Source organism: Mobula birostris, chromosome 9 (genome assembly GCF_030028105.1).
Source record: "Mobula birostris isolate sMobBir1 chromosome 9, sMobBir1.hap1, whole genome shotgun sequence".
Classification (NCBI taxonomy): domain Eukaryota; kingdom Metazoa; phylum Chordata; class Chondrichthyes; order Myliobatiformes; family Myliobatidae; genus Mobula; species Mobula birostris.
Window position 1 is genome coordinate 83914265 of NC_092378.1, and position 23214 is coordinate 83937478.

The 23214-nt window shown below is 42.2% G+C and overlaps 1 protein-coding gene across 3 annotated transcripts in view; it reads right to left on the bottom strand.

Annotated features, from left to right (window-relative positions):
* The window catches only part of LOC140202855 (voltage-dependent calcium channel gamma-3 subunit-like), an 89321-nt gene that overhangs the window by 37830 nt on the left and 28277 nt on the right, over nt 1-23214 (bottom strand). For 2 of the 3 annotated variants that reach the window (XM_072268321.1, XM_072268320.1), the window contains exon 2: nt 13224-13307. The exons of the other annotated variant lie outside the window; for it this stretch is intronic. In XM_072268321.1, coding sequence (XP_072124422.1) covers nt 13224-13307 — 84 coding nt within the window. The remainder of the gene's footprint in view (nt 1-13223; nt 13308-23214) is intronic. 3 annotated transcript variants of the gene reach the window in all.

Genomic DNA, 23214 nt, shown 5'->3' on the forward strand with positions numbered 1-23214 from the left:
TACAGGTTATAAGTAAAAATAGGTGAATTGCATACGTCATCACCTTACCACATGATGACGTACTGTATGCATCATATCATACATCATGTTGCATACATATGCATAGCTTAAAGTAAAAGCAAAGTTACACTGGTATTTTCAGACTCCCACAGGTTTCATTGAATTAATTTAATGTTTTGAAGCTACGAAACATAATATTGGTGATGAGGTATTTTAAAATGAACCTGAGATGGCTACCAACCTGTTAAACGGAGTGAGACATTCAAAATAAAACAAAACACAGTGGGAGCAATGGCGAGTAAATAAGGCATCCCGGATTGTGGCGAGATGGTTGAATTTTTAAAAAGCAGCCAGCACATGTTCTGCGCAAGGGAAGACATTAGCAAGTGTTTTTTAAGGCAGTAAATAGAATTCTGGGTTCATAACTGTGAGTACCGGGTGATACTAATCATTGACAAAAAATGCAGAAATGACTGGTTACATCTGAAAAATTGATGAGTTTGATTACACAATGGGTAATTGGCTCATGTGCACTGAGCAATTCAAACAGCATTTTGAAGTAAATGAAATAACCAATGAGAAGCAAATGCCAAATTGCCAAGTGTATTAGGGTTAAAGGCATACAGTTTGGTTCAAAGTTTGTCTGCAGCAACCAAACCATCAGAAATAAACTTTGCAACTATTGTAAAAGTGATGCAGGAGTATTTAGAACTAAAGCCATTGATGATCACAGAACGCTTTAGGGTTTCATAAACAGAATCAAAGGGAAGGGGAGTCTATTTCGGCGAATGTGGCTGAATTGAAGAGATTGCCTGAGAATTGTCAGTTTGGTAATGGGCTTAATGAAGGACTGAGAGATTATTTAGCTTGTGGAATTTTACAAGAAAGCATTCAAAAATAGCTCCTGACTGAAGCACAGCTCATTTTCAAACGAGCTGAGGAAATCGCTGTTTCAAAGGAAACTTCAGACAGAGATGCAATTGAGTTGCAGCATTTAAACTGAAACTGGCCTGGCTGAACAAATTATGTTACCGTTGTGGCAGGGGCTCACGTACATCAAACAAATACTGATTTAAAGGGAAAACTTGCAGGGAATGCTGCAAAGTAGGATACAGACAAAAAGCATGATGGGTAGGCAAAAATAAATGATCTGCTTAGAGAAGAGAAAATGCTAAAATGCAAAGTAACAGTTTCAAAAGAGCACTAATCTGCATGCTGTTGATGAAAAATCTGATAGTGATGAGAGTGATGCAGGACTCTGTAGCCTTAAGATTTACAATGTGAAAACAATAGACAAGCAATATGGCTTATGTCAGAAGTGAACGGCAAATTAATTAAAGTAGAATTGGACTCTGGCTCAGTTGTTCCAGTCATTCCATAAAATGAGCTTGAACGGCATTTCAAAGATACTAAGAACTTATTTTGGAGAAAAAATAACTCACAGAAACATAGAAAACTACAGCACAATTCAAGTTCTTCAGCCTACAATGCTGTACCGAACATGTACTTATTTTTACCCATAACCCTCTATTTTTCTAAGCTCAATTTACCTATTCAGGAGCCTCTTAAAAGACCCTATTATATCTGCTTTCACCACAATCGCCAGTAGCCCATTCCATGCTCTCACCACTCTCGGTGTAAAAAACTTACCCCTGACATATTTTCGTGTTAGCCATATTCTCATTGGCTGTTTAATTTGCTTCAAAATACTGTTCAATTAGCTCAGTGTACATACTCCAGTTATCCTTTGTATAATCGAATATATCAATTTTGAAAACACAGCCAGCCATTTCTGCTCTTTTTTTTTAATGAATATTATCATCTGGTACTCAGTCTTTATGAACCCATGAACTCTCCTGGGTTCTGACTTGTTTTTAATACTCATTCATGTCTTCCCTTCTGAAGAATACATATCACTTCGCTTTTTTTTTTTAAAACATACTGTGCTGGGGTGAGTTTCTGCATGTGCCGGGCTGAGTTTTTCCTCACTTGCCATTCCTCGCTGTGCCCTTTTTTAGTTTGAATGTCTGTAACCGAAATACAACAACCAACAAGCCACATAGAGTTTGTATGTGGTAAAAACAGGAGGGCCAGCATTGTGGAGTTGTGATTGGCTGAGACAACTAGAACTTGATGGGAAAATAATTCACAATTTGCATGCCACATCCCCTGAAATGAAACTATATGAATGTGAATTAAGAAAGACACTGTATGATGCTAGGGCAGTTTTCAAGGATGGCACTGGAAAGCTCAAACATATCAAGGGAAAATACCATACCCAAGTTGTGCAAAGCTTGTCTGGTTCCTTACACCATCCGTGATAAAGCAGCTGGTGAGCTAAATCGCATGGAGGCTGAAGAAATTCTTTCCAAGGTTGACTGGAGCCCATGAGCAACGCCAGTGGTCCCAGTAACCAAGAAGAATGGGTCTGTCAGAATCTGTGGTGATTTTAAAGTCAGCATCAACCAAGTACTGAAAATAGATCAATACCCTCTGCCCAGGATAGAGGATATCTTTGCAAATCCTTCTAAAGGAAAGTGGACTTAGCTGAGGCCTACCTACAAATGGAGATGGAAGAAGAGTCCAAAGTGTTTCTCACTATAAACAATCACAAAAAGCTTTATCACTATAACAGGCTTATCCTTGGAATAGCATCTGCACCTGCACTCCGGCAGAAAGCTATAGACCGGGGCTGCAAGGCTGCCCAGGCACTCAGTATTACCTGGATGACATCACTGTTACCAGTTAGGATGACAAGGAACATCTCCAAAACCTGAGGACATTGTTAAAAAGATTGGAAGATTATGGGCTCAGAGCACGATGCAAGAGGTGTGAATCCTTTACTGCGTTCACACAATTGACACACAAGGATTACACAAATTTGTGCAGAGAAAAATAAAGCAGTGGAGGATGCCTCAAGGGCAAAGAACTTGTCGCTGTTGCAGTCCTTTTTAGGATTTGTTAACAACTATAACAAGTTCCTGCCAAACCTGGCTACTGTGCTCCACCCTTTGAGCTCATTACTGCAGATCGGGAAGAAATGGCAATGGACAAAGCAGTGTGAGGTCGCATTCCAAAAGGCAAAGGAAATGACAATGTCTGACACTGTGTTCACACATTATGATCCACAATGTCCAGTGAAGTTCGCCTGTGACACCTCACCTTATGGTATAGGTGCAGTCATCTCACATCTTATGAGTGATGGAAGTGAACACTCCATAGCCTTTGCATCATGTTCCCTTACCACTGCAGAGAAAAATTACGCACAGATTGACAGAGGTTTTGTGTCTGGTTTGGGGAGTAAAACATTTCAATCAGTACTTGTATGGGAAAGCGTTTAGCCTCATTACCGATCAACCACCACTGGTGTCCATTTTCAATCCATAGAAGGTTGCTGCACTAACAGCAGCAGCACAAATGAAGAGATGGGCTCTGTTTCTTGGATGACACAAGTACAAAATTTAATTCAAGAAGACCACTAATCATGGGAATGCTGCTGTTGGAAAAGGAAGTATGTACTGGAAAAACATACTAAAAATGGTACTCCTCGGCATATTCTCCCTAACGCAAATTGTAAGTCTCTCTTTTGTGGCAAAGATGATCCAAAAGGAAACCAGAAAAGACCCCCCACTGTCTCAGGTCTACCCATCCACCTAAAACAACTGAAATATACAGCAGAAATCCCAGTTACCCGATTTTACCAGTACTCAGATCAACTTCTCCTCGGTGGGGAGTTGCCTTATGTGGGGAATGAGAGTTACTGTACCATCCAAGCTGAGAACTAAAGTGTTGGAGTAGCTACAGTCCGGTCATCTAGGCATGGTCAAAATGAAAGCGTTGGCTCCAAGCTTTGTCCGGTGTTCTGGGATAGATCAGCAGATCGAGCAGTTTACCATGCTCTGTATGGGATGCCAACACGTCCAGAAGATGCCAAGAGCCACGCCTCTCCATCCCTGGAATGCTCTGCATTTCCCTGGCCAGAGGATTCACGTAGATTTTGCTGGATCACTGATGGGCACAAATTTTTTGGTGGTAGTGGATGCAGCTACAAAGTGGCCAGAAGTGTTCCCAACAACCTCACATACTGTTGATCTAGCTTCGTAAGGACTGGTGTTCCAGAACACTTAGTCAGTGATAATGGACCAGAGTTTGTGGCAGAACAGTTTCAATCATTCCTAAAAGTAACTGGAAAAAGGCATATTGCATCTGCACCATACCACCCAGCTTGACAGAAAGGTTTGTCTCCAAAGAACACACAGTGAGCACAGAACACACTACACTAATACTGAACCAGAAACTTGTCAATTTCTTCCTTGCATATCGCAATGCAGCACACTCCACAAACAACAACTCACCAGCTATGCTGTTCCTGCATTGTCCCTTGTGTTTACGCTTGGATCTCCTCAAACCCAATCTCAGAAGGAGTACGCAGGACAAACAGCTGAGACAAACTGCGGGCTCCTCAAACGAGGACATTTGATGTTTCACTCCTGGACAAACACTCCTGGTGAGGGACTACACAGGTGATCAAAAGTAGGTACTCAGAATGATCAGGACAGAACCAGACCACTCTCCTATACAGTGGAGATTGAGTCTGATATAAATTGGAGATGACACATCAATCAGTTAGGAACAGCAGAGTCAACTCATAGAGAAGAAAGGTGGCTACTGCTATCAGAGCCACTTCCTGCATTCTCAGTCAACTCCAACAACCACCAAGGGGACCCGAGAACCTGAAATTGTTTGACAGCTGCAAGTCTCACCTACCAAACAGTGATCCCTCTCATCAAGTTATCCCTCATGTTATCCCATTAGAGTAAAAACACCTCCACTTGAATCTTTAAGCCTGAATGGAGCAATTTAAAAATTATATGGTGTACTGTGCATATGGTTGATACATTCTCTGTTGAGTTTATAGCTAAGCTGGGAGGAGTGTTGTGTATTTAACATTTCAATATTTGAGTGATCCTGTATGTGTATGTGTGTGTATATATATATATGTTTAAGTATTCTTGTCGATTTTAATAATTAATTACAGATTATATGTATAAATATGTTTATTGCATACGCTACCACATGATACGTGCTCACATTGCTTAATGGAAACTCGGTTATACCTGTCTTACATTTGCAGACTACAGTGAGTTTACTTGAATTAATTTAATGTTTTGAAGTTACAAAAGAGAACATTGGTCATTGACATAAAAGACACATTTCACTGCACGTTTATATTTTAATGTTCAGTGACAAATAAAGCTAAAATGCTAATTTGTAAGTTAACTTACATTTGGGAAGTGGAATTCTTTTAAAGGTGAAATAGGGAAAATTCAGGTTCAAGGTGTTCCTGTAGGGATAAAAGGTAAGGGCAGCAGGTTCCGGGTACCTTAGCTCAGAGGTCCTGAGTCATTTTTGCACCGCGGACCGGTTTAATATTGACAATATTCTTGCGGACCGGCCGACCGGGGGGGAGAGGGGGTGTTCAAGTAGGGTTACATTCACCTCAACATGTCTTTTACAGTTAGGGTTGCCAACTTTCTCACTCCCAAATAAGGGACAAAAGTAGCAGTCAAATACAGAACACTTGTGTTTACCCCGAGAAAGACTACCATGACCATGAAGCCTTGTGTGGGCACCTGTGTGCGCATGCATGACGTGCGCATGTGACATGCGCATGCGTGCACGTGCCGATTTTTTTTCCCACAGATCGGTTTTGCCTTAATCTTCCCGACTACACTGTACATACATTATTTCTACTTTATATAGGCTGTGTATTTATCATATCATTCCTGCTTTTACTATATGTTAGTGTTATTTTAGCTTTTATGTGTTATTTGGTAGATTATTTTTTGGGTCTGGGAATGCTCAAAAATTTTTCCCATATAAATTAATGGTAATTGCTTTTTCGCTTTATGCTATTTCGACATGAAAGGTTTCATAGGAACGCTCTACCTTAGCGGGGGGAAATATGGGACAAGGGCGGTCCCATATGGGACAAACCAATTTAGCTCAATATACGGGATGTCCCGGCTAATACAGTGAAGCACCTTCAATTACTCCAAAAGACTGAGGTTTGGTAAAAATACTGAAAGGCTTTTATTCGCTGTACAATACAACCTCCACAGTGAGTGTCTGCCCCCGGACTGAGGGGGAGGGGCAAGACGAACACCCTTATACAGGACTCTGTGGGAGGAGCCACACAGGTAACCGAGTTACAACATATATACATGGTTTACCACATACAGGACAGTTGGCAACCCTATGTTCAAGTTCAACAGTGCGTGACAGGGAATGAGGGAAGGTGCAGCTGACTCATATCGTTTCCTCGTGGTCCGGTAGCACATGCTTTGTGTTGGGGACCACTGCCCTAGCTGACAAGTGAAATTGAGAGTTTGATCAAAAAATGTCAGCATCTTGTAAGTATGAATTACTCAAATCAGCTGAGTCCACCACTGGCCACAGGAATCTACCAATCACAATCACAAACACACCCTCCACCATCACACTTGGCCTCCTATCACTAAATCATACTCTCCACCATCACACTCAGCCTATCACCAAATCACACCCTCCACCATCACACTCGGCCTATCACCAAATCACACCCTCCACCAACACACTCGGCCTCCTATCACCAAATCACACCCTCCACCAACACACTCGGCCTCCTATTACCAAATCACACCCTCCACCATCACACTCGGCCTCCTATCACCAAATCACACCCTCTATCACCAAATCACACCCTCCAGCAACACACACAGCCTCCTATCACCAAATCACACCCTCCACCAACACACTCTGCTTCCTATCACCAAATCAATTTTGGATCTAATTTGCCCAATTGTCTTGAATGTTAAAGACTATGAATTTCTAGATCAGCCTTATAGAAACAGAAATCTACAGCGCATTACAGTCCTTTCAGCCCACAATGTTAATCAGGGATAGTATCACGGGTGCAGAAAAAGAGGAAGTCATGTGTGGAAGTCAAACAGGAAGGGGGTAATAACTCTACTGGGTGTTTTTTTATAGGCCACCCCAATAGTAAAAGAGACATCGAAGAGCAGATAGGGAGTCAGATTCTAGAACGGTGCAATAATAATAGGGTTGTTGTGATGGGTGATTTTAACTTTCCTGATATTGATTGACATCTCCTTAGTGCAAAGGGTTTAGATGGGGTGGAGTTTGTTGGATGTGTTCAGGAAGGTTTCTTGACACAATATGAAGATAAGCCAACTAGAGGAGAGGCTGTACTTGATCTGGTGTTGGGAGATGAACCTGGTCAGGTGTCAGGTCCCTCAGTGGGAAAGCATTTTGAAGATAGTGATGAAAAGAGGCATAGATTTCATAGATTAAATTTGCTTTCTTTACCACAGACTTAACGTAGAAATTAACCTTCTGGAAGTCTTGCACAAAGACTCCTAAGTCCCTCTATACCTTTGATGTTTGAACCTTCTCCCCATTTAGATAATAATCCACACTACTGTTCCTTTCACCCAAATGCATTATCATAAATTTCCCAAAACTGTATTCCATCAGCCCTGTTTTTGCCAGTTCTGCTGCAATCACCTTGCTTCCTCAGTGCTACCTACCTCTGCACCTATCTTCATATCATCTGTAAACTTTGCCACAAAACCATCAATTCCATTATTCAAATCATTAACAAAGAATGTGAAAAGTAGTGGTCCCAATACAGCAGTCCCTGAGGAACAGCACTAGTCACTAGCAACCAACCAGAAAAGGCCCCCTTTATTCCCACTTGCTGCCTCCTGCCTGTCAGCCATTCCTCTATCCATGCCGGTAACTTCCCTGTAATGCCATAGGATTTTATCTTGTTAAGCAGCCTCATGTGAGGCACCTTATCAAAAGCCTTCTGAAAATCCAAGTAAATGACATCCACTGCCTCTCCTTTGTCCACCCTGCTTGTTACTTCCTTGAAGAACTCTGACAGATCTGTCAAGTAAGATTTCCCTTGGCAGAAACCATGCTGACTTTGACTTATTTTATCATTGGTCTCCAAGTACCCCGAAACCTCATCCTTAATAATAGACTCCAACACTTTCCCAACCACCGAAGTGTAGGTGTATAACTTCCCTTCTTTTGCCTTCCTCCCTTCTTAAAGAGTGAAGTGACATTTGAATTCTTCCAGTCCATCGGGACCATGCCAGAATCAAGTGATTCTTGAAAGATTATGACCAATGCATCCGTTATGTCTTCAGAAACCTCTCTCAGGGCTCTGGGATGTAGTCCATCTGGTCTAGGTGACTTATCCACCTTCAGACCTTTGAGTTTGCCTGGCACTTATTCCCTTTGTAATAACAATGGCACTCACTCCTACTTCCTGACACTCACGGACATCAGCCACACTGCTAGTGTCTTCCACAGTAAAGACCATTAAGTTCATCTGCCATTTCTTTGTCCTCCATTACTACCTCATCAGCATCATTTTCCAGTGGACCAATATCAACTCTCACCTGCCTTTTACTCTTTATATAACTGAAAATATTTTTGGTATCCTACTTTGTATTTTTGGCTAGTCTGTCCTCATATTTCATCTTTTCTCTTCTTATAGCTTTTTTATTTGCCTTTTGTTGAATTTTAAAAGTTTCCCAACTATCCAACTTCCCACTTACTTTTGCTACCTTATATTCCCTTTCCCTGGCTTTTATGCAGTCCTTAAGAGAGTTGAACTATTGTCAGAAATGTCTGCCATCTCTGTTCTGCCATAATCCCTGCCGGTATCCTCCTCCAATCCACCTGCGCAAGCTCCTCTCTCATGCCTCTGTAATTCCCTTTATTCCATTGTAATACTGATACCTGTGACTTGTGCTTCTCCCTCTCAAACTGCAGTATGAATTTAATCATATTATGATCACTGCCTCTTAAGGGTTCCTTTACCTTAAGCTCCTTAATAAAATCTGGGTTTTTTTCACAACACCCAATCTAAGATAGCCTTTCCCTGATTAGGCTCAAGCACAAGCTGCTCTAAAAAGCCATCTCATAAGCATTCAACAAATTCCCTCTCTTGCAATCCGATACCAACCTGATCTTCCCCATCCCCTTGCATATTGAAATCCCTCATTACAGTTGTGTCATTACCCTTATTACATGCGTTTTCCCGCTCCCTTTGCAATTTCAGCCCCACACCTTTGCTATTTGGAGGCCTATGTATGATTTCCATCATGGTTTTTTTACGCTTGCAATTTCTTAACCCACCCGCAAAGATTCAAAATTCTCTGACCCCATGTCACCTTTCTCTAAAGATGTAATTTCGTCTCTTACCAACAGAGCCACACCACTGCCTATGCCTTCCTGCCTATCCTTTCTACACAATGTACATCCCAACTATGGCCCTCTTTCAGCCACGACTCAATGATGCCCACAATGTCATACTGACTAATCTCTAACTGCACCACAAGTTTGTCCACCTTATTCCGAATGCTATGCACATTTAAATATAACACCTTCAGTCCTGCATTCTCCACCCTTTTGAATTTTGCCTCTGTGGAACAATCTAACTCTTTGCTTTGTCTGCATTGTACCCAATCATTGGCTTGTCCTTCGTTACATTCATGTTACACCCTTCATTTACTTGTAAACCTGCTGGATCATCCCCAGTTATATCATACTGGTTCCCATCCCCCTGCCATTTTAGGTTAAACCACTCCCAACAGCTCGAGCAAACCCGCCCGCAAGAATATTGTTCTCCTTTGGATTCAAGGGCAACCTATCCCTTTTGTACAGGTTACACTTGCCCCAGAAGAGGTTCCAATGATCCAGAAATTTGAATCACTGACCCCTGCTCCAATCCTCCAGCCACGCATTTATCTGCTGCCTTATTCTATTCCTATCCTCACTGCTGCGTAGCAAAGGCAGCAACCCTGAGATTACTACCTTTGACATCCTGCTTTTCAACTTCCTTCCTAACTCCCCGTAGTCTGTTTTCAGGATGTCCTCCCTTTTTTTTAACCTATGTTGTTGGTACCAATAAGTACCACGACTTCTGGTTGTTCACCTTCCCACTTCAGGATATTGTGGACGTGTTTAGAAACATCATAGACCCTGCCACCTGGGAGGCAAACTACTATCCACATTTCCTCTTCGTGTTCACAGAATTCCTACCTGTCTCACTGACTACAGATTTCCTTATTACTGTTGCCATCCTCTTTAGTTCCCTAGCTTCTGAGCCACAGGGCCAGACTCAGTGCCATAGGCATGGCTGTCATTGCTTCTCCCAGGTAGGCTGTCCCCTCCTAACAGTACTTTAAATGGAGTACTTACTGTTGAGAGGGACGGCCACAGGAGGTCTCTCCACTATCTGATGTTCTCCCTTCCTTCTCCTGACAGTCACCCATTCATCTGTGTCCTGTAGCCTTGGGGTGACTACCGCCTGTAGCTCCTGTCTATCACTGCCTCACTTTACTGAACAAGCCAAAGGTCATTGAGCTGCAGCTCCAGTTCCCTAACACGGTCTCTAAGGAGCTGTATCTCGATGCACCTGGTGCAGATATGGCCATCTGGGAGGCTGGAAGTCTCCTGGAAATCCTACATCTGACACCCAGAACAGAACACTGGCCCTGCAGACATAGCCCCTATTCTCTCAAGAGTTAAATAAGGAAAAAAAAGAAATAAGGAATGAACTTATCTATTTACTTTGCCTCCACCTGTTCTCACTGAAGCCCTGTTGAGCCAAAGCCTTACTAATCTGACTACTCCACCGCTGACCGCTCCCACGATGACCAATCTGCGAGATGGTACCTCTCTTTTATAGAGACTAGGTTTTTAAAGCTCTTCACTGGGCCTGCGCTGGAATGCTTCTGTTGCGTCAGCGCAGTACTGCAATCAACATCCATGCCCAACTATTGTTCTGCTTAATCCCATCGACCTGCTCTGGAATCTCAATGAAGTTAGTAAAACATAACTTGCCTGGAACAAAGCCAAGATGATTCTCTAAATTAATTATTGACTTCTCGGAGCTGTAGGTTTCTGTGGTCAACAGACCTTTGCAATATCAGCCATAAGTAATTGGGAAGGGAAGAAGCTTAAGAAGTGCCTTATTGGAGCACATAAAATGTCAGACTAGTAAGAGTAAAGATAGAGTATTAATTAGCACATTACTCGGCCAGATTCATAGTCATAGAACACTACAGCACCGAAACAGCTCATTCAGCAAAACCAGTCCATGCTGAAATAATAATCTGCCTAGTGTCATCGACCTGCACCTCTGCCATAGCCTTCCATCCATCTACCTATCCCAACTTCTCTTAAACCTTGAAACTGAACCTACATCAACCACTCCCGCTGTCAATTCATTCCACACTCTCACCACACTCTGAGCGAAGGCATTCCCCCTTATGTTCTCCCCAGTTCCCCTGTTCGTGTTAGTGCGCATGCGCCGGTTGTGCATGCAGCCTGGTACAGCCGTTCCAATCTATTCTTACTTTCTTCTTCTTACTTTTTAATTTATGTTAGTTTTTGTATTTTTTTCTCACGATAACACGTCGAAGTTGCACCCTCTCTAACATGCTGGTAGAGAGAGTTTTATTTAGGTTTTCTTTCGCGCTGGAAATGGTTATATCCTGACACGCGGGACAGAAGCAAGGTCGCATTTTGTATTCCGGTTTAGCGAACAGAGTGGCGGACAACCCTGCTGAAATCCAGAGGAAAACACACAGAGGGGGATCACAAAGCCGAGGAAAGAGGACCGGGTCAAGACGACAGAGACTTTTGGAGAAGAGGAGTTCGGTGGGTAACACCGTTCCGCCTGACCGGAAGTGCACTGAGAGTGGTAAGCGTAAAGGAGTTGAGTGCTTACTGATCTGGTTAACAACGGATGGTGCAATCCGGGGCATATTACGATCGAGGAACGTGTTTGCAGACTGGATGTTGAACTTTTTACTGTTGGACTTCAGCTACATTCCACCATGATACAACACTTGGCGGCACGGGAGGTCGTTCCTGCCTGTGGCCATCGAGCGTGCAGCTCCTCCTGTGGAGGGTCAGACACCCTGAGCCAATAGACTGGTCCTGCACTTATTTTCCATCTGGCATAGTTTGCATTTTGTTGTTTGATTGTTGGGGGGTTTTCTATTGTTATATTTACGCTCTATTCTTGGTTGGTGTGGCTGTAACGAAACCAAATTTCCCTCGGGATTAATAAAGTATATCTATCTATCTATTTAAACACTTCACCTTTAACCCATGCTCTCTCATTCTAGTCTCACCCAAGCTCTGGGGAAAAAGCCTTCTTGCATTTACTCTGTGTATACCACTCAGAAATGTGTATATCTCTATCAAATCATCTGTTATTCTTCTACACTCTAGGCAATGAAGTCCTAACCTATTTAACCTTCCCCTATAACTCAGGTCCTCCAGTCCTGGCAACATCCTTGTAAGTTTTCTCTGTGCTCTTTCAATCATATTTATATCTCTCTGACCAAAGTTGCACACAATACTTTAAGTTTGGCCTCACCAGCTCTTATGGAACTTCAGACCAGAATACCCCAACTCCTTTGATTTATGAAGACCAATGTTTCAAACGTGCTCTTTACAATCCTATCTACCTGTGATGCCACTTTCAAGAATAATGAATCTGTATTCCCCTATTCTACTACACTCCTCTGTGCCCTACCACTCACCATGTAAGCCCAATCTTGGTTTGTTCTCCTGAAGTGCAACACCTCACGTATGTCCACATTAAATTCCACCTGCTATTTTCCAGCCCATTTTCCTAGCTGGTTCAGAACCCATTGCAGGCTTTCAGTCTTCCTCACCATCCACCACACTCCCAATCTTGGTGTCATCCACAAGATTACAGAGGACCCACATTTAAATAAGAACAATCTAGCAAAAAAGCCACTTTTTAAAACAGATATTGTTGATGAATACTTAGAATAATCTGAAAAAATGGGTGATAGATCATACTGTTGCTAAAATGCAGTGAACTGACTCAGGAAAATCAGAGCAACACACACAAAGTGCTGGAGGAACTCAGCAGGCCAGGCAGCATCTAGGAAAAGAGTACAGTCGACATTTCGGGCCAAGACCCTTCGGGGGTAGTCTTTGCATATTGTGACTTTTCTGAGCCTTTTCTTAAACAATGCATTAAGTACAAAGGTTAGATATACTGAATAGTCAGTTCGGAGGAATACGTTATGCCTTTAAAGTTAACATTCCCTTTGCAATAAAACTATTCAAACTGTGTGAAACTGTCTCAGTACACTTACGCAGCAAATACTCCGCTGTGTCTTGTTCATAGTCTGCATCCTCAGGGAAATGATCAATTATTTTGCAGACTCCTTTGAAGGTACCTAATGGAACACACATTTTAGAACAAGAATGTACTGGAAAAAACGTGTTACACAGAGTTTACACAAGTGTAAAAGTGTTACACAAGAACAAAGTTGGTTTCACTTTTAAAAACTACTGTAGTACATTAGCCTGGAGAAAGGGTGATCTTGGAAATAAATTTGATCTGCTGCTGTTTTTCACATCCAGAGCTCAAGATGCAAAGAGAACCTGTTGGGGAGAGGTCCTGGATCCACTAATGCCAGAAGGGATATGTAGAGTGGAGCTTACAATCCAATCAGCTATCAGAAATTGAACATTGGAACCAGTTGACAGTTTGTATGTTTTATACCGATCTGAAAAACATGAGGAGACTTCATTGACTACATGCAAAATATACCATTTTCCTGACAGCAATCGATAGTGCCACTGTCTGTAATTTTTTAAACAGTGACAGGAGGGAAAGAAAACAAACTACCAGGGATTGCCTAAAAGATTATCAGTGTGAAATGCAATAAATAATTATAATGAACCACATGTATATTAAGGTCAACCAACTGTAAATGGGAAGGAATTTTATATAAGATTCACAGGGACCTGATGCAGAGAGAATCTGTTCAGAGGTGGTCTTGGATCCACCAATCCCAGGAGTAGAATATGGAATGATGGTTACAATCCAATCAGCTGTCAGCTAAAACCAACACAATAAACAGCTGCTCGAAAAAGCATCTGAAACACGTAGTCTTGCAATGTTAAAATAGTGCATTTAATTTGATGTAAACTGACAGACAGTCCCTCTAACACAGTCTATGCAGAGACTCTGTTTGTTACACGCAGTTAGTAATGAGGCACAATACATCCTGTTACACATAGTCCCTGCGACACACACATTTGCTGCTACACAGATGTAGCCTGGGAAAAATACACTCAGGATCACAAATAAATTTGAGTCTGTTGAGATGTTCTAAGGCAGAAAGAGGATATCAAAATAAAAACAAAAAAATACAGTTCCTGCTGTTACAATCTCAGCTGAATTTTGATCAACTAGTTTACGTATCCAGTAAATTCAAATATATAAACCAATACGGTAGTGGGAATTCTAAAAAACAATACAGCAACATTCAAATTCCACCAAACCTGTATGTTATACACGACATGAAAATATCAATAAATACACCTCATCTTCACTACGACGTATACTCACTTTTGCACAGACGATTGACCCTGAAACAAATTCTCCTCATTCACACCACATGAACAGAGATGAACACATGCACATTACTCACATTCAGTCATGAAACAAGGAAGTATGACAAAAATAAACCTTTATAATATATTGCCCTGTAGTTAAATTACTAGGAAAACTAACCTAATAGACCAATATCTTACTTGCGAAAATCTAAAGCATCCAAAAGTAAAACTTGGCAAATCAGCATTATACTAGATTCACAAACAAGTATAAACAAATTTACATGGATGTTACCAAATATTATTCACCTTCCTCAGCATACGACCAACAACCCTGTGGAAAACAGCTCCCTGCACTCAATGTTAGTCTACCTCGAACATCTAACTTTCTACTCCACATGTGCATAACAACAACAGTTTTCTCTTAAAGGCACAGCCAATTATTTTAGCATAAAAAGAGTGCAGTTTTAAAAATAAAAAAATAATATTCAGCAGTCAACTGGTTACACATACACAGTCAAGACTGGGGCACAGTCCCTGTTACACCCACATTCAGTACTTGAACACATTCCATTACACATTCATAGTCAGTACTGGGACACAATCCCTGTTACACATACACAGCCATTATTGGGACACAGTCACTGTTATACACACTCAGTAGTGGGACACACAATACCTGTTACACATACACAGTCAGCACTAGGATGCACAGTCCCCATTACAAATAAGCAGTCAGTCCTGGAATAGAGTCCCTGTTACTCATACAAACTCAGTACAGGGACACACATACTGTTACACATACACAGTCACAATAGGAACACAGTCTCTGTTACACATACACAGTCAGTACTGGGACACACATACTGTTACACATACACAGTCAGTACTGGGACACAGACCTTGTTACACATACACAGACAGCACTGGGACACAGTACCTGTTACACATACACATACACTACTGGTACACAGTCTCTGTTACACATACAGAGTCAGTACTGCGACAGAATCCCTATTACATATACACAGTCAGTACTGGAACACACAGTCCCTGTTACACATACACTGTCAGAACTGGGATAGTCCCTGTTACACATACAAAGACAGTACTGGGATGCAATCCCTGTTAAACATACACAGTACTTTTACACAATCCCTGTTAAAAATACACAGTCTGGTTACACAATCACAATCAGAACTGCAACACAGTCCCTGTTGCACTAAAATGTCACAACTGTGACTGTGCTTTTTACACTTACACTCTCAGACATGGGACACAGTCTCTGATTATACCAATACTGTCAGTACTGGGACACAGTCCCTGTTACACATACTCAGTCAGTACTGGGACACAGTCCCTGTTACACATACACAGTCAGTACTGGGACACAGTCCCTGTTACACATACACAGTCAGTACTGGGACACAATACCTGTTACACATACACAGTCAGTACTGGGACACAGTCCCTGTTACACATACACAGTCAGTACTGGGACACAGTCCCTGTTACACATACACAGTCAGTACTGGGATACACTCCCTGCCACACATACAAGGTCAGTGCTGTGACACACTGTTGCTGTTACACATATAAATATATTACTGGAACACAATCACTGTTACATATACACAGGCAGTGCTGAGACACAATATCTGTTGCATATACACAGACAGTACTAGCACACAAATCCAGTGAAACATACACAGTCCGGTTATACAATCACAGTCAGAACTGTGACACAGTCCCTGTTGCACTAAAACATCACAACTGCAACACAGAACTTGTTACACTTAACACTGTCAGAACTGGAACACACTATCCCTGTTGCAAATATCCAGTCACTGCTGGGACACAGTCCCTGTTACACATACACAGACAGTACTGGGACAGAACCCCTATTACATATACACAGTCAGGACTGGGAGACTGTCCCTGTTACACATACAGAGTCAATATTGTGACTGAATCCCTATTACACATACACAGTCACTGTTACACATACACAGATACTAATGGGACACAATCCCTGTTACACATACACTATCGGTACTGGAACGCACAGTCCCTCTTACACATACACAGTCAGTACTGGGACACACAGTCCCTGTTACATATACACTGTCTGAACTGGGACACAGTCCGTGTTGCGCATACACAGTCAGTATTGGGACACATACACTGTTAGAACTAGCACAAAGTCCCTGTTACACATACAAAGACTGTACTGGGACACAATCCCTGTTAAACATACACAAACCGGTTACACAATCACAGTCAGAAATGCAACACAGTCCCTGTTGCACTAAAACATCACAACTGTGACACACAGCTTGTTACACTTACACTGTCAGACATGGGACACACTGTCCCTGTTGCAAATACAGTTACTACTGGGAAACTTGGCTGAACACACAAGACAAACCCTATCTCATCTAGTCCTTCCAAGTATGGGATTCCCAGTCAATATGTGGAAAGTTAAAATCACCTCTGTAATAACCTTATGCTTCCTGCAACAACCTGTGATCTCTTTACAAATTTGTTCCTCTAAATTCTCGGACTGTTGGGTGGTCTATAATACAGCCCCATTAACATGGTCATACTTTTCTTATTGCTCAGTTGCACCCATAACATCTCACTAGTTGAGTTCTTCAGTCTGTCCTGACTGAGCACAGCCGTGACATTTTCCCTGACTAGTAACACCACCCCTCAACCTTTAATCGTTCCTGCTCTGTCGTGTCTAAAACAACGGAACCTGGAATATTGAGCTGCAAGTCCTGCCCCTCCTGCAGCCAAGTTTCAATAATGGCTACAGTATCATAATTCCAGGTGTTAATCCATGCCCGGAGCTCATCCTGCAACGATACTTCTTGCATTGAAATATACACAGCTCAGGACATTAGTCTCATCATGCTCAACCTTCTGATTCCTGACTTTGTCTGAGGTCTTACCAACATCTGCCTCCACAACCTCTCCACTAACTGTTCTGGCACTCTGGTTCTCCTCGCCCTGGAACTCTAGTTTAAACACCCTGTGCAGCATTGACAAACATGAGGATAGCAGTTCAGATGCAAACTGTCCCTTTTGCACAGGTCTCACCCTTGCTGTAAGTGACCCCAATGATCTAAAAATCACATGCCTTTCCTCCTACACCAACTCCTTAACCACGTGTTAAACTATAATCTTCCTAGTTCTAGCCACACTAGCATGTGGCATGGTAGCAATCCCGAGCTCACAATCCTGGAGGTCCTGCCCTTTAAGTTAGCACCAAAGATCCTGAACTCCCTATGTAGAACCTCGACACTCATCCTAACCCATGTCATTAGATCACAATCTCTGATTGTTCAACCTCTCACTTAAGAATGCCGAGGAATTTATCTGAGATATCCCAGACTCTGGCACCTAGGAGGCTACATACCATCCAGGAATCTCGTTCTCACCCACAGAACCTCCTGTCCATTCCTTTAATTTATGAATCTCCTATCACCATAGCACACCTCTTCTCCTCACTTCCGTTTTGAGTCACAGAGTCAGACTCAGTGCCACAGACCCAAATGCAGTGACTTTCCCCCCAACAGTGTGCAAAGTGATATACAGTACCTGTTGTTGAGGGGGACGGCCACAGGGTTACTCTACACTGGCTGTTTAACCCCTTTCCCCTTCCTGACTGTCGCCTAGATTCCTGCGTCCTGTACATCGGGTGTAACTACCTCTCTATATGTCCTATCTATCATCCCTTCAGCCTCCTGCATAATCCGGAGTTCGTCCAGTTCCAGCTCCTTGACAGGATTGTTAGAAGCTGCAAATGAATGCACTACTCACAGTTGTAGCCGTCAGGGACACTGGAAGTCTCCCTGCCTTCCCCCATCCCGCAAGAGGAGCATTCAACTATCCTACCTGGCATCTCTACTGTCTGAGCTGAGCAGATATAAAGAAGGGAAAGAAGAAAAAAAACTTTACCTGGAGCTTCTGTTGTTTTTCTAACAGAAGCCTCTCTTCGCTGTAGCATCAAAGAGCTAAAGCCTCAGGATCACTACTCTGACTCTGTCCATTCAGATGATTGCTCCAGAGCTTGCCCCTGCCTTCCTTTAATTTGTTCTTGCTAGTCAATCCCAAATGCTGATTGGTCGTGATCCACTGCTGTCTTCTTCTACTCGGTTAGTAGACCTGAATGAAATCCCCTCCTCTCAGACTTCTGATGTCCGGATCGGTCATTGGTCTACCAGACCATAAGACACAGGCACAGAATCAGGCCATTCAGACCATCGAGTCTTCTTTGCCATTCCATCATGGCTGATCCCAGATCGCACTTAACCCCATACACCTGCCTTCTTGCAGTATACTTTGATGCCCTGACCTGAAACAATCAACGTCCACCTTAAATATACCCACGGACTTGGCCTCCACTGCTGTCTGTGGGAGAGCATTCCACAGATTCACTACTCCTTGGCTAGAAAAAAATTCCTTCTTATCTCTGTTCCAAAGGATCGCCCCTCAATTTTGAGGCTGTGCCCTCAAGTTCTGGATATCCCCACCAAATCTAGTCCTTTCAACATTCGATAGGTTTCAATGAAATCCCCCCCTTGTTTTTCTAAATTCTAGTGATTACAGACCCAAAGCTGTCAAACGCTCCTGATATATTAACCCTTTCATTCTCAGAATCATCCTTGTGAACCTCCTCTGGACTCTCTCCGATGACAACATGTCCTTTCTGAGATATGGGGCCCAAAACTGTCGACAATATTCCAAGTGCAGCCTGACTAGTGTCCTATGAAGGCTAAGCATTAACTCCTTGCTTTTACATTCTAATCCACTTGAAATAAATGCCAACATCACATTTGCCTTCTTTACCACAGACACAACCTGTAAATTAACCTTCTGGGAGTCTTGCACAAGGATTCCTAAGTTGTTCTACACCTCTAATGTTTGAACCTTCTCCCCATTTAGATAATAGTCTGCACTATTGTTCTTATTACCAAAGTGCATTATCATACATTTCACAACACTGTATTCCATCTGCCACTTTTTTACCCATTCTTCTAATTTGTCTAAGTCCTGCTGCAATCATATTGCTTCCTCAGCACTACCTACCCCTCCACCTATCATCTGCAAACTTTGCCACAAAGCCATCAATTCCATTATCTAAATAATTGAAAAAAATGTGAAAAGCAACAGTTCCAATACTGACCCCTGAGGAACACCACTAGCCACTGGCAGCCAACCAGAAAAGGCCCCTTTTATTCCCACTCGCTGCCTCCTGCTTGTCAGCCATTCCTCTATCCACACCAGTATCTTTCCTGTAACGCCAGGAAAGCAGTACATGTGTGGCACCTCATCAAATGCCTTCTGAAAATCTAAGTAAATGACATCCACTGCCTCTCCTTTGTTCACCGTGTTTGTTACTTCCTCAAAGAACGCTAACAGATTTGTTAGGCAAGATTTTCTTTGACAGAAACCATGCTGACTTTGATTTATTTTATCATTAGTCTCCAAGTACCTTGAAATCACATTCTTAATAATAGACTCCAATTATTGGTCAAAGCTCTTACTTCAGTGGTGGGCAAATTATTGAAGAAGATTCTTAATGGTAGAGTTTATGAGCATTTGGAGAAGCAAAGCCTGATTAGGAATAGTGAGCACAGGTTTGTAAGAGTCAGGTAATGCCTTTTGAGCTGAACAAGGTACCTTGATGAAGGCAGAGCAGTGAATGTTGATTTTAGTAAGACGTTGAATAAGGTTTCCTATGGTAGGTTAATTCAGAAAGTCCAGAGGCATAGAAATATCAAGCAGGATAGACAATGGATAATCAATTGTTGTGTACTTTGATTTTCAGAAGGCCTTTGACGAAGTACTGCACGAGGCTGCTAAACAAGCTATGAGCCTGTTGTATTAGAGGAAAGATTCTAGCATGGATAAAGTGGCTGATTGGCAGGAGGCAAAGAGTGGGAATAAAGGGAGCCTTTTCTGACTGGCGGCCAGTAACTAGTGGTGTTCCACAGGAGTCTGTGTTGGGATCGATTCTATGTCAATGATTTGGATGATGAAATTGATAGCTTTGTTGTAAAGTTTGCAGAAGATATGAAGATAGATAACTTTGAGGAAGTAGAAAGGCTACAGAAGGATTTGGAGAACGGGCAAAGAAATGGCAGATGGAAGTGTATGGTCATGCACCTTGGTAGAAGAAATAAAAGGGCTATTTTCTAAATAGAGAGAAAATGCAAAAAAACTGAGGCGCAAAGGGACGTGGGAGTCCTTGTGCAGGATTCCCTAAAGGTTGAGTCTGGTGAAGAAGGCAAATGCAATGTTAGCATTACTTTCAGTGGGACTAGAATATTAAAACAAGGATGTAATGTTGAGACTTTAATAAACCACTGATGAGACCTCACTTGCAGTATTGTGAGCAGGTTTGGGCCTCTTATCTAAGAAAGGAAGTGTTGACATTGCAGAGGGTTCAAAGGAGGTTCACAAAAATGATCCTGGGATTGAAGGGCTTGTCATATGAGGAGCAATTGATGGCTCTGGGTCTCTGCTCACTGGAATTTAGAACAATGAGGGGTAACCTCATTGAAACCTACCAAATGGTGAAAGGCCTTGATAAAGTGGATGTGGAGAGGATGTTTCCTATGATGGAAAAGTCTAAAACCAGAGGACAGTCTCAGAATAGAGGGCATCCTTTTATAATGGAGATGAGGAGAAATTTCTTTAGCCAGAGAGTTGTGAATCTGTGGAAATTTTTGGCCACAAGCAGCTGCGGAGGCCACGCCTTTATGTATATTTAAGGCAGAGGTTGATGGATTCCTGATTGGTCAGGGCATGAAGGGATATGGGGAGAAGGCAGGAGATTGAGGCTGAGAGGAAAAATGGATTGGCCATGATGAAATGGCTGAGCAGACTGGATGGGCCGAATGGCTTAATTCGGCTCGTAGATCTTACGGTCTTGTGGTGTAAAATGTAGTTATAGGCTACAGAGAATGCAGATCTAAGCTGAGATGTGGCAGATGGTGGTCAACTGGAAAAGTGTGAAATGATTCACCCTGGAAGGTCAAGCTTAAAGGGAGAATGCAGGGTTACTAGCAAGGTTCTTAGCAGTACGGTGGAACAGAAGGATCGTGGGGTCCACAGCCATAGATTCCTCAAAGCTGCCGCTCAAATGGATATGGTTGTTCAGAAGGTGAATGATGTGTTGACCTTTAGTTGGGGGATTGAGTTCAAAAGCCACAAGGTAATGTTGCAGCTGTATAAACTCTGGTTACACCACACTTGCAATACTGTGTTTAGTTCAGGAAGGCTTTGGAAGCTTTAGAGAAGATGCAGAGGAGAGTTAGTAGGATGCTGCCTGGATTAGAGAGCATGTTTTACTGTATGGGGATAGGTTGGGGAAGCTGGGGCATTTCTCTGTGGAGTGAAGGAGGATGAGAGGTGACGTGATAGAGGTACACAATATAGTCAAAGGTATAGATAGCCATTATAGATAGACTTTTTCCCAGGATAGAAGTGGCAAGTACAATAGGAGCAAGCATAATTTTAAGGTGACCAGAGGAAAGCATAGGGAGGATGTAAGAGGTAAATTTGTTTGTTTTTTTACACTGCGTACGGTGAGTGCGTTGCACACCTTGCTGGAGATAGAGTCAGATACATTAGGAGTATTTAAGAAACACTTAAATAAGCACATAGATGATAGAAAATGGAGGGCTATATAGCAGGGAAGGCTAGATTGATTTTAGAGTTGTTTAAAAGGTTGGTATAACATAGTGGGCCAAAGAGCCTGTACTGTTCTGTAATGTCCTATGTTTTATTTTCAAAGGGAATTAGGAGAGCCAGAAGTGGCCAAAAGTAGTCCTTTATGTCCCCTCCTGGTTCTCATAGGATTAAAGGTAATCCCAGGCATTCTACTCCCACATAGAGAATAAGAAGATAACTAGTGAGGGGGTAAGTCTACTCAAGAATAAAGAAGGAAACATATGGTTGGAGGTGGAGGATGTAGGTGAGATCCTAAATAACTACCATGTTGATGTTTAACAAGAAGGAAGTAGATAATAGTGTGAGAATTGTGAACCATGCTAATATGCTGGGTCATTTTGAGATTAAGGAAGAGGTAGCTTTTAGCCTTTTGAAGAACATTAAGGTATACAAGTCCTGTGGCCTGATGGTATATACCCCAGGTTATTGAGAGGCAAAAGATGAGATTACTGGGCTCTTAACAAAGATCTTCAACTCCTTCTAAGGCACAGGCAAGGGCCTGGAATACTGGCAAAAAGCTAATGTTGTTCCATTATTTAAATGAAATAGGGATAATCTTGTAAACTACAATGTGACAATGGCGAGTCTCACATCAGTGGTAGGGAAGTTGGAAAAGATTCTTGAGCATTTATGAGCATTTGGAGAACCATGATTTAATTAGGGGCAGTTAGCATAGCTTTGTGTAGGGCAAGTTGACTGACTAAATGAGTTTTTTGAGAGGATGATGAAGGTGATTCGTAAGGCTGGAGCTGTGAATATTTTCTAGATGGATTTTAGGAGGGTGTTTGACAAAGTACCACATGGTAGGTCCATCTAGAAGATCAAGGTACATGGCATAAATGGTATCTTTCCTGTTTGGGTTTAGAATTGGCTTGCCCATATGAGACATAGGTAGTGGTTTATGAATGTTACCCTACTGGAGTTCTGTGACTAGTGATATTACACAGATCTCCATCCTGGGACGTCAGCCATTTGTAATATATATAAATAAATGGTGAG